The 12,355-nt window shown below is 41.6% G+C and overlaps 1 protein-coding gene across 3 annotated transcripts; it reads right to left on the reverse strand.

The window, feature by feature from the left end:
- Positions 1-951: 951 nt before the first annotated feature.
- LOC115153280 (monocarboxylate transporter 9) lies at positions 952-10,561 on the reverse strand. Of its 3 annotated transcripts, none has more exons than XM_029698556.1 (6): positions 9,034-9,131; positions 8,606-8,850; positions 5,021-5,164; positions 4,059-4,154; positions 2,869-3,726; positions 952-2,583 (listed from the first exon to the last, which is right to left on the reverse strand). In XM_029698556.1, the coding sequence occupies exons 2-6, from the start codon at positions 8,808-8,810 to the stop codon at positions 2,399-2,401; spliced, it is 1,488 nt and encodes a 495-aa protein (XP_029554416.1). In that variant the 5' UTR covers positions 8,811-8,850; positions 9,034-9,131; the 3' UTR covers positions 952-2,398. The 3 variants fall into 3 exon arrangements, with proteins under 3 accessions (XP_029554416.1, XP_029554415.1, XP_029554414.1); XM_029698555.1 differs by lacking the exon at positions 9,034-9,131 and adding an exon at positions 10,249-10,561 and having other exon boundaries at positions 2,244-2,583; XM_029698554.1 differs by lacking the exon at positions 9,034-9,131 and adding an exon at positions 9,653-10,228 and having other exon boundaries at positions 2,244-2,583.
- Positions 10,562-12,355: the final 1,794 nt, after the last annotated feature.

Consider the following 12,355-nt stretch of genomic DNA (forward strand, 5'->3'; position numbering starts at 1 on the left):
CATCATGCCAGGGTAAGTCTACACAAAACACAGCCCTTATTGAGGTTTTCTTAAATTCCCTATGGGAAAAATGAATGGTGGAAAAATTATTGGAACCATTTTCCTGTTTGATCGCTAGGTTTTATGGGTATTATGACACCACCACTGTGGCTCTATAGTACATAGGCTATAGGCTAGTCCATGAGCAAGATAGTGCTGTTTTTTTTACTAGGCCTAAAATATTTTTGGGAAGAAGCTGTTGACTCTCCTCCTGAACTGCTGCCATAGGCCTACACAGCACAGCCATTGGATAGGCAGCACACACAAATGTTCTTTGATCAGCAAGAACAGAGCAGGCCGGGGCTCAGGGTTGGAATAGCCACTGCTGTGTAATGCAACCTAGTTGTATTTACACCATCCCAGCAAGAAATATTACTTTGCTCTGTACTACTCGGAGCACGCACTTTAAAGCCTATATATAGCCAAGGCTATGTATGGATCATTTGATTGAGATCACATTAAATATCCTATAGGCACATATGATATTGCGTTCCCAGCGGAGAATCCGAGATGGGGGGGGGGCATTGGGCACACCTCAATATATAGCCTAATAAGCAACTCATTCTAAAACACTGAGAAATATAAACATTTTATTCATTACAAATTACATGACCCTCCCCCGGACTAGATTTGAAAAAAGACTAAACCCTCCCCTTGTCTGAAATATAAAAGCATGACCCTCCCCCATTTCCTTCCAGGCAACCATTCTGTACATGTCGGTCCATCCCTAGGAGGATGTTGCACTGCCAAAGAACTGAATTAGGTCAAACTTTCCAAGGAGTGTCTAGAGTTTACATATGTGCTCACTCTCTAAATACCACCAAAATGTTCGCCACATGTGTTGAAGTCAAGAAGAAAGGTCTTCAGTGAATCACATTTTATGTTAGTCAGACAAGCATTAAAAAACATCTAGAATCACAATATTGAATTTCATTTATTGGAACTTTTTTGTTGAAAATAACAAAATAGAAAGAGCGAAATATTGCAAACATAAATACTGTAACACTGACATTAAAAACAGAATAAGACGGAGTGGATCAACATCATATAAAGTCACAGTTCTACTGTTTCTAACCTTTTTGGATCGAAGATATTTTGTATTTCATTTCAACCCTGTAAATACTTTTACAAAGAAGCTTGACTAAGAATAAAACAATATCCCAGTAGTCTTAGATTTGAGGAAGAATATAAACTGAAATATGTTGTGGTTTATTTAACTTTTTAAATGGGATCTTCAAGTGACTAACAAAGCAGGTATCACAATTATATTTCTTAACAAAATCATAATGGCAATAATGAATGACATCTTTACATACAATGCATATCTGGGACTGGTTCAGTGCATACTGTATACAAAGTTGCTTATAAACATTGAAAGAGTTGAAGAAACGTACAAAATATAGTACAAAAAAAAAATGTACAAAATCATGCACAGACGCAAAAAACACATTAAAACATTATGAATAGGACCAGCCTGGTGAACAAATGCAGGAAAGGGGTCATGCCACAAAGAACCAACAAACTAGTTTAAGGAACTGGACCTTATTCCTGTACAGTCTCTGGTATTTGCACAGAATATTATTCAGCAAGTTCTTAGTTCGGTTAAGACAAAGTGAGGTATTTGGTACCTCCTTAACTCAAACAAAACAAGTTTGGACAGTACAAGTAAAATACAGTACAATGCCAATGAACTTAAAAAGCAAGACTTGTATTCATCAGGCATAATGTGTTGACAGGCGTCCACCATCCTGGTGCTTTGGTAAGATAGAAACAAAAAGTTTGTGCGGCTAGAATTGAAAAGAGTACATTAAAGTGCATTCCCTCGTTTTTTTCCAATCCCTGTATTTTTCCAGTAAATACCTGGGAAATTCTTTCGAATTTAAATTTTACATGGTTATACATTTCAATATGCTGAGATATTTGAACAGCCTTTTGTGTTTTCAACCAACATCTTCACAGGCCATTGTTGGTTTGTATTTCTCCACAGGGTCACCAGAAGAAAATACCTTTTCCATTTGACCCAAGAAAAGATCCAGAAATGTAAAAAACAACATTTATTCTAAGTAAACATAATCTATTGTATTAATTTGTTTAGAAACAATTTTGTTGAATAGGCCTCTTAAAATGAGGCCGTTATTAAAATGTTCAACATTGGCATCTTTCAAAATTCTGTAGTTTAATGTAAGAAGTCTTAAAAACACAATAAAGATGTACAGAAAAGGCCTACTTCAAAGCTCTTCTCAGGTACACATCTGTGAAATCTGGCACCAGGGAAAAAGAAACCTCTTGAAGGGTATAGAGCTTATCAGCAAAAATCGCTGAGAGCACTGGAGAGCAAGGTCGATGTGAAAGTTAGTGTTCAGGCTACAGAGGCAACTTTGTCACAGTTGCTGGCGTACTGAATGTCGGGCCTGTCGATGTCAGACTTCTTTTTGTCCCAGCAGGGCAGAGCACACAGAAAGAGTGTGACTCCACCCAGGAGCACAGAGCCTCCACTGAAGTAGAAGGCCAGGTCATAGGACTGGGTCCAGTCAAAGAACCACCCTGGAACAGGAAGAAGAGGAGAGGAAAAAAAACAACAATTTCAGCAAAATCTCTTGACAATATGAGTCAGCAAAAGACTAGCTAATGGCCAACATCCTGAGTTCCACATTCTCACTCACACATTAAGATTACATCATCTGTAAAAATGTTTTGACATATGGAAGAGTGATTCTCTGTAAAAGCATGAATATGAATCTGTACAAGCTCTAACCTAACAACTGTAAATGTGGACCACACACACTCAGCAATGTTGACCAATGGTGTCAGAAGTGGGATCTTTCTTACCAACAACAGGGGGCCCAAGCATGATCCCAAATCCACCAAAGAACATGAGGATCCCATGGGCTTGGGTCAGTTTGTCCAGGCCCACGATCTTGGTAGTGATGTATGACGTTAGGGACCAGTTCCCAGAGAAGAAGCCCACCACAGCTGAGAGGACCTGCAGGCCTACGTAGCTCTTGGAGATGGGGATGAGGAGAAGGGCCGTCCCGGTCCCCAGCAGGGTGAAGGCGTACAGGAACACACTGTTGATCCACCTCATGTCTGCTAGCATGCCCAGGGTCAGCTTGCCCACACCGGTAGTGATGGCTACAATAGAGACCAGGGGGATGATTCTGACCTCGTCGATGAGGCCCTCACTCTGGGCCACATCCTCCATGAAGAGGACCGGAGGGAAGGCTCCTAGACTGAACAGGAATATAGCTATGCAGAGGGCCATGAAGTTTCTGTCATGCAGGAAGTCAGCCGTGGAGTGCATGTACTTTGAGTAAGCCTGACGCTTCTTCTTGATAATTTTCACAATGGCTAAACCTGCCATGAACTCCCCTTTGTTGTCAGGTGTGGTGATGTCTTTGGCGTCGATGGTGATCAGGTGATCCTTGACCGCCAGGTTTTTCTCGCCAGTGCCCGGTGTGGTCTTGAGGTCGTCAGCAGGCGGTTTCTTGAAGAGCTGCTCCTTTGTGCGCTCCATAGCAGCCTTCTGTTTGAGGTAGTAGCCAGGCATGTTCAGGGGCCTCATGAAGCCGGCACAGGCCATGAGGTTGAGGGCCAAGGCCCCGATGATCAGCAGACAGCCTTCCAGGCCAAAGAGAACAATCAGCTCATTCTGAGCCGTGGCATAGAGGAACCCTCCCACACTTGTGCCTAAATGAGAGAAGGGAACGATTTAGTGTTGACATTCCAAGAATAAGCCCTTAGACATTCATTAATATTCATTTAATAAAAGCCTTGCTTAGTGGAACATCATTGCCTAAAGCTACCCTCCCTCAAGGGGACAAACACAGAATGCCCCAGAACTGTGTTGTATTACCAGTGTTCTTCTTGTCACCAGTCCACTTCCCTAATCACAAGGCTACAGTGTTTCTAGACTAGAATGTTTACCTTGGCATTCCAAGACTTCCAGCTTCTGAAACATGAAAGAACTGAGCATGGAGACTTGGTGTGAACCCAGTGAGCGAAGAGGGGGGCTGAAGTACCTGTGGTGACTATGCCGAGGGCGAGGCCACGTCTCTTGTCAAAGTACTGACAGGTGATGGTCAATGTGGCAGCATAGACAAGACCGCAGCCAAGACCTGTGGACAACAAAAACAGAGGTATTTTCATTAGCACATTTTAGAGGAGCATGTAGCTACAGTACCTTATTTTTTTACCATGTTGAAGAAGACATTTAATGTTCTGAGCAAAGCCTTGCACAGTAAACTTTGTACATTAATGTGAAACTGTGGGACTTGTGTAAGGCCATCTTAGTCATGTAATAACATACAGTAAATTCACCATGTTTAAAATCTGTTCTGTGATAAATATGTTACATATTAACCATACAAATAACTTTTGTTTAGTGTAAAATCACCCCAACAGTAATTTAATCCGCAAAGGATGACTGGGCGGAAAAGTGATGAGAGAATACTGAGCCACACGTGTCACGTTTAAGGGATGGTCTAAAAATAGACACCTTTCTTCAAATATGCATGGCCTCTCTCTCAGGCCAATGCCACAGGCAGTGGCCGTCTATTGGGCTCTTTCCCCCTTAGCATGGCACAGCTGTCACTGGGTGTTAGATAATGAGCTGCGATGGGTGCATTCAAACTGTTTGGGGGAGGCATCAGTCACATGGCAATCCGACTCTACCCTATTTTTATATCTCTGAATACATCCTACATATACCCTCACAGTGCATGTGTGCTGGAGCAGAGACATTAACCTATTCAATTCTTATGTGTCTTATCTATCATTGACTTGTGTTATTGCTTAACTGTAATATTTTTATGTAATGATGAGTTAAAAACACAATTCACTTCCAACACAACCACAGAGTAAACAAGCAACTTCCTATAATTTTTCTCACACTTGCAAGGCTAATCCTATATCTAATAGTGGATCACACAAACCGCAGACTTGCTTCAGCAGAAAAAAGACCATTTACGAGCTTCTCACTTACCGACGACAATCCCGTAAGAGAAGATGAGGAACTGGACGTTTGGGGCGAAGGCACTGAGCATCAGGCCCCCTGCTACCATGACCCCACTGAAGATGGTCACAGGGCGCGCCCCAAAGTTATCCACACAGGCACTGCAGACAGGACCTGGGGGAGAAAATAGGGCAGAGAGGAAGTGTGAATTCAGTGTGTGTGTGTGGGAGAGTTGAGGGTACATTGTTGAATAGTGAGTTAGGGAGTAGCAAAAATGAGATGACGACACAAAAAAAAAAGACGCATGATGGAATTAATATGGTGCATTCAGGATGCATGTGGTGTTAGCAAAAGATGGCTTTCCTAAACAATACAAAAGCAGCAAAAAGGAAAGTGATACCGGTCAAGGTGTACCGTACATGTTGGACTATTTCATGGCAGGAAAACGTGATGTATCAACTTTAACCATGTGACATGGTCCCCTTTTCTGCCCTGATATTATTTTGACCTTATCGCTCCCTATATAGGACAGTGTTCGTCTCTGTTCCTAAGTCTCTATCATAGGCATGTTGTTGGCTAGGCTTGTGACCCTATTCGTTCTCCTCATATGTTTACAACGTGGTCCCCTTAAGCCTGAAAGCGGCACTAGCTATTTATTAGACACCTGAGCAGAGGTAAAGGGTCAGGGAAAAGGACAGCCAGTGATGCTCGTTCGTCATCATCCTCACACCATATCGAATTTAAAAGCACACCGAGTTACAGAAATATATCTTACAGTGCCTTCAGAAAGTATTCACGCCCCCTTACTTTTTCCACATTTTGTTGTTTTACAAAGTAGGATTAAAATATATTTGTCATTTTTTGTCAACGATCTACACAAAATACTCACATGTCAAAGTGGAAGAAATGTAAAAAAAATAAAAATGTAATAAAAAATAACTAATATATTGATTAGATAAGAGTCAATACATGTTAGAATCACGTTTGGCAGCGATTACAGCTGTGACTTTCTGGGTAAGTCTCTAAGAGCTTTGCACACCTGGATTTTACAATATTTGCACATTATTTTTTTAATTGTTCAAGCTCTGTCAAGTTGGTTGTTGATCATTGGTAGATTTAAACATTTTGGTGGTGCCTAGTTCTCCTGCAGAACTTTCCAATGCCGTAAGTCTTGAACATTATAAAAACGTTTCATTAGCATCCTTAAAGTCACTTGTTTCACTATAGCCAGGCTGACCTGAATATATTGAATGTGTCATTCACTCACTAAGGTCTGAAGAAGAGAGGTTGAAAGATAAGACTTAAACACCCCCCCCCCCCCCCCCCCCCCCTCCAATATTTCAGGATGATGTTGAAGACGCGTGTTTAGTAAAGATGATGTAGAAGTCACCCGAGTCTCTGATCTCTTTACTGGAGCTGGTATAACGTAATGTACAAAGCACATTCAGCTTGTCTATATGGTATAGTCTGTCTCCATTCTAATGAGGAAAGTAAATAGCATTATAAATAAGGATAGGTAGTAACTGTGTGTGTCTATACACATTGAAATAATCTAACATTTATCAACAATTTTAACATTACATGACATAACAAGTCTGTTCACTGCAACAATATCAGTGGCTTGTCTCATAGCATCAAGCAAAAAGTGTTAAAACATGTTCTGCTACCACTTTATATCATATTTCTTACGATCTTCAAAAATGAAATGCGTTTGTATTTAACGTGTGCCTTGCAAAAACGTGTGTTTGTATTCAGTGTGTGACTGTCAAACCTCAGATGGACAACAACAAAAAAAAACAGGTTGGTGGGGTCAAATGTTTGACTCTGCCCACATTGAGCCCAGCCCAGAACTGCACACTGCAGTCAGGGGTACTTGGCAGAGATAGGTTGGCACGAAATCTGTAGCCTGTCACTTCAAAAGCACTCAATCAATGGTCTGAGTCTCGACATTCAAACTTTGTTTGTAGTATAGCTCGATACAGGCAGAATTCAATATAAAAATGTTTTGCCCTCTCACTGATTTCAACTGCCCCCTTAGTCACTTTATCCTGGCGTCGGGCCTGAGACGGTATCACCTCACTAACCCGTAATCTGCTGCCAACTCATTAAAGACTGCTATGATTTCCTAGCATTGTGCCAAGTCAAATGCAGCCCAATCCATTTAGTTTCCAAAGCTATACACTGCACTGTATGTATAGGTCCTCATGTGTCTGATGCACATTGAATTGACTATTTTGTTTTAGTACAGTGAATCAGTCAAACTCTGGATAGAGGAGACAGTTGGTGGTGATAACCTGAGTCTTAAATGTGTCCGTCCTTATTATGCACGTCACTTGTTGTGCGGAGACATATTGAATTACTAATCAGACCACTGACAACCCAAGGGTGTGCGTAAAGAATAGCCAATCACGTCTTGATGAACCCTGTCTCCACCTCCTTTCCGTTTCACCACCAGTTAAAACAGCCCACGGTATAAGGCTGCATAGCCCAGCTGCCAATTCCCACACATGTACTGGGAGCAATCTGTCTAGTCATGACATTTCACTGACCTCTGGAAAGGCGACAAAGTGAAGGGAGGCTTAGCCTGGCGGTAAATGTAAACCAAGACTGTGATCTCTCTGATCTATGAATACAGCTTGCAGACATGCAGTGAACTGTCCTCCTGTGTCCCCTGGTCATTCCAAACGAATGAAACTGTTGAAAGCTTGTAAGTCGCTCTGGATAAGAGCGTCTGCTAAATTACGTAAATGTAAATGTATATTTCCTATTATCATTTTCTCTTTCCCACACACACTCTCTGTATGGTCACAGCTACTTAAGGGCTCCTTCTGCAGGTATGACAGGGCTGACTGTGGGGCGGCAGGTAGCCTATCGTTCAAGAGCGTTGGGCCAGTAAACGATAGGTCGCTGGTTCGAATCCCTGAGTCGGTGAGGGGAAAAATCTTACTGTGCCCTTAGTTCCTAAGTCGCTCTGGATAAGAGCGTCTGCTAAATGATATAAATGTAAATTACTTATCAACCAATAACCTCAACTAAGTGTTAAGCGCACCAAAATGCCACCAATATTGCAGTTTTCTTCATCTACCTAGAACAAGTCAGCACTGCACTTTCACAACTGTTGATATGTACCAGGTAAAATACTTATTTTCCCATCTTATGTGCCACTCTGCCCTCCAAACAAGATAACTTGGTTAGATAAAAACTGGTCTGTTACTTTACCCATAATGCCACCTCACTGTATGTGTTTATGGAGACATTGGACCATTCTTTTGTCTGGTTCTGTATCAGTGACATCATTAATTATGCAACAGGTGCATACCAGGTGAGACTCTAAAGGAGACAATGTAGCTGCAACTGTAAAGTGCATAGATAAGTAAATTCAGGTCTAACCACTGGCATGCTGTTAAGCATATCAATTCATAGCCATGCCAAGTAAATCAATATGGAATTATTGAACAGATGTTTAGATGCTGAGTTGAATAAATGAATGTTAAAAAATCTACATTTTATAAAATACAGAATTCTGCAGTAAAGCACAGTGAGCTCTGTCTTTGGATGAGAGCATTAGCCTATACCTATACCGTATCTAAACAAAGGTGTTCGGAGAATACTCACTGGCTATGAGTCCCACTCCAGAGACCAAGGAGCCAACCCATGCCGTCATGCCTTTCCCCTCCTGGAAGGCGTGGAGCCACTCTGGGTACAGGACGCCCACCGACTGGGGGGAGCCGTAGGCCAGGAACTGGGCCATGAAGCAGGCCACAATGATCACCCATCCCCAACCTCCATCCAGAGCTTTCTTTGAGGTATGAGGACTCATGCTGTCTGCTTGGATCTTACAACTTCAACAGGGAGGGTTCCTGGGGAAAACAGAAAAAGAGCAAAAAGTTTTAAAAACAAGCGCAATAGACAAGCAATTGACCAAATGCACGAGAATACAGACAAAATAAATCACATGCAAGTTTGGAAACAGGGATCATGATCAAGGAAGAGATACATGTCATAAGTTGAGTTCTAAAGTAGTAGATGCATGCCAAACGCACACTCATGTCTTGATGTTGATGCTGCTCTTGCCTGGTCTACAAGGCAGGTCACCTGTTTTACTGTACTTCCTAAACAGAGTGCAACCTTCCCATCCTGCGCTGCCCGTTATGTGCCCTAGCAGACCACACCTTGAAGGAGGGGAGTTTGGTGTCTGGACTGCCTACTTTAATTAACCTGCCTTTTGTCTAAGTTCTGGCACGAAAAACTGAACTTTTAGAGGCACACCCTGTTTCCTGTGCTGACGGAAACATGTTTTTATCTTTGATTAATAATTTGTGCCAGAGAACAAATTGAGCTGTCGGTGCACTACTGCAGCAACCTCTCTCTCTCTTCCTGTTTTTAAAAACAAGGAGCGCGACACAAGTTGCGCATCTATCAATTTTCAATAAACATAATTATATGGTGGAACACTGTGCCAACTACACATAGCTACCTATTTTCTTTATTAAACAATGTTTTTTGCTTGCATTTACGAGATATTCGTTGGCACTTAATCACCCATTACATAGCCTACAAAATATATGACGCTGTATTTAGCCATAGCCCTACTATGTTATAATGTTGTGCTATAGTAGACGATTGTTATTTTATTAACATAAGGAAATACATGCGACTTACCTCAACAACATAAAAAAAGAACAGCCACAAGCACAACATGCAACTGCAGCAAACGTGCTCGTTTGCCTACAGGGAGTTGCCATGAAGGATGGTTGGTATCCCGATAATAACTAGGTATTGAATCGAAATCGAAAAAAATATATACGATAACACAGGCTGATGCCGAGCGCCCGCTAGGCTATATCTGAGGTCCGGTGAGGCAGACCCGGGTCCCCCAGCAGCATTAGCTACGCGCACAGTATTCGTTTTATAGCCTATAGCTTTGTTGCCGGAGACCAAACCGGTTCAAAGCTGTTTTTGCTGGTCCGGATTTGTGTGCTACCAACGTTGAGGAAACTCTGCTTCCTCTTCATCATGTGCGACTGTGTGGAGCTAGAGAGCGTACAGTACACACTGCCACAGAGTAAACGCAACTGAATACGGATACGTTTTCTTCTTTTTGATAATAGGCCCATCAATTCAATAATGATAGGCTACATTGTATGCATCGTGATAATAGTGGACATAGGTGGGGTGGGGGACATGTTATTCAACTGCATGCATTGGCTATCGATTAGCCTATCAATTATAAAAGTTAGCATTTGTAATTAGCCTACCTGTGATGATCAGAAAGCGCTTCAAAGTATTTCAAGTCAAATCAGATTGAATGTTTCTTCACAAATAGTGTAAAAACATCTTTGAATTTGTAAAAACTAAACGGAGAAATTATTTGTTATCGCAAATGAAAAATAGCTGTTTCTTTTCTCTTTACAGTGAATACAAGTTTTATATATGCACTTTAATCTATACATAATAGACCCACTCTAAACGACAAGTAAAGGGATCCTCCGGAGTTAGCGCAGAAGAAAGTTATTTTGCCGGTGATGCTTGAGTGTGAAGTCTGAGCAATATTTACCGGGAACATTGTTAATATTGCGTCTGGTCCAGTCAGAACCGGTTACTTGTTGGCAAGTAGCCTAACATCAATTTGCACGGAGCGCGTGTGGCCGCTGGAACCTGATGGTGATAAAGCCTGGTCTCATAGACTTGACATAACATAATGTGAACGTCAAGTAACCAAGGTTGCAAGTTCAAATCTCATCAAGGACAACTAGCATTTTAGCTAACCCTTCCCCTAACCCTTTTAGCTAACCCTAACCTTAAACCTTTCAGTTAGCCCTTCCCCTAACCTTAATCCCTAGCCTAGCTAATGTTAGCCAGCTAGCTTCATAACATATCCAACTTTTTTCAAATTTGGAACATATTGTCAATTTTTTCCAAAATGTTAACATATTGCATATTTTGAAAATTCGTAACATATCATACATTTAGCAAATTCTTAACATACTGTACGTTTTGAAAATTTGTAACATATTGTATGTTTAGCAAATTCGTAACATATAATTCGAAATGTACGAAATGAGTGATGGACGTCCACAAATTAATACATACCATACGAAATGTAACATATCATACTAAATCCAGTGTCTCGGATTTACGTACAGAATAATACAAAATCCTCTGAGGCCAGGTTGGATGGGGATGTACTTTGAGATGAACTGCAGCTCACACATTCTATCCTGAACAAAAATATAAACGCAACATGTAAAGTGTTGGTCCCATGTTTCATGAGCTGAAATAAAAGATCCCAGAAATGTTCCATATGCACAAAAAGCTTATTTCTCCCCCCAAAAATGGCACACATTTGTTTACATCTCTGTTAGTGAGCATTTCTCCTTTGCCAAGATAATCCATCTACCTGGCAGGTGTGGCATATCAAGAAGCTGATTAAACAGCATTATCATTACACAGGTGCACCTTGTGTTCAAATCAAATCGTATTTGTTACATGTGCGGAATACAACAGGTGTAGACCTTAGTATAATGCTTACGTACAAGCCCTTAACCAACAACAAAGTTGAAAAAATGTAAAATAAAAGTAACAAATAATTAAAGAGCAGCAGTAAAATAACAATAGTGAGGCTATATACAGGGGGTACCGGTACAGAGTCAATGTGAGGGGGCACCGGTTAGTCGAGGTAATATGTACATGTAGGTAGAGTTATTAAAGTGACTATGCATAGATAATAAGAGAGTAGCAGGGGAGCAATGCAAATAGTCTGGGTAGCCATTTGATTAGATGTTCAGGAGTCTTATGGCTTGGGGGAAGAAGCTGTTTAGAAGCCTCTTGGACCTAGACTTGACGCTCCGGTACTGCTTGCTGTGCGTGCGGTAGCGAAGAGAACAGTCTATGACTTGGGTGACTGGAGCTTTTGGCAATTGTTAGGGCCTTCCTCTGACACTGCCTGGTATAGATGTCCTGGATGGCAGGAAGCTTGACCCCAGTGATGTACTGAGCCGTACGCACTACCCTCTGTAGTGCCTTGCGGTCGGAGGCTGAGCAGTTGCCATACCAGGCAGTGATGCAACCAGTCAGGATGCTCTCGATGGTGCAGCTGTAGAACCTTTTGAGGATCTGAGGACCAATGCCAAATCTTTTCAGTCTCCAGAAGGGGAAAAGGTTTTGTCGTGCCCTCTTCACGACTGTCTTGGTGTGCTTGGTGATGTGGACACCAAGGAACTTGAAGCTCTCAACCTGCTCCATTACAGCCTTATCGATGAGAATGGGGTGTGCTCGGTCCTCCATTTCCTGTAGTCCACAATCATCTCATTGTTGGGGACAATAAAAGGCCACTCTAAAATATGCATTTTTTTTCACACAACT

Source organism: Salmo trutta, chromosome 18, assembly GCF_901001165.1.
Source record: "Salmo trutta chromosome 18, fSalTru1.1, whole genome shotgun sequence".
Classification (NCBI taxonomy): domain Eukaryota; kingdom Metazoa; phylum Chordata; class Actinopteri; order Salmoniformes; family Salmonidae; genus Salmo; species Salmo trutta.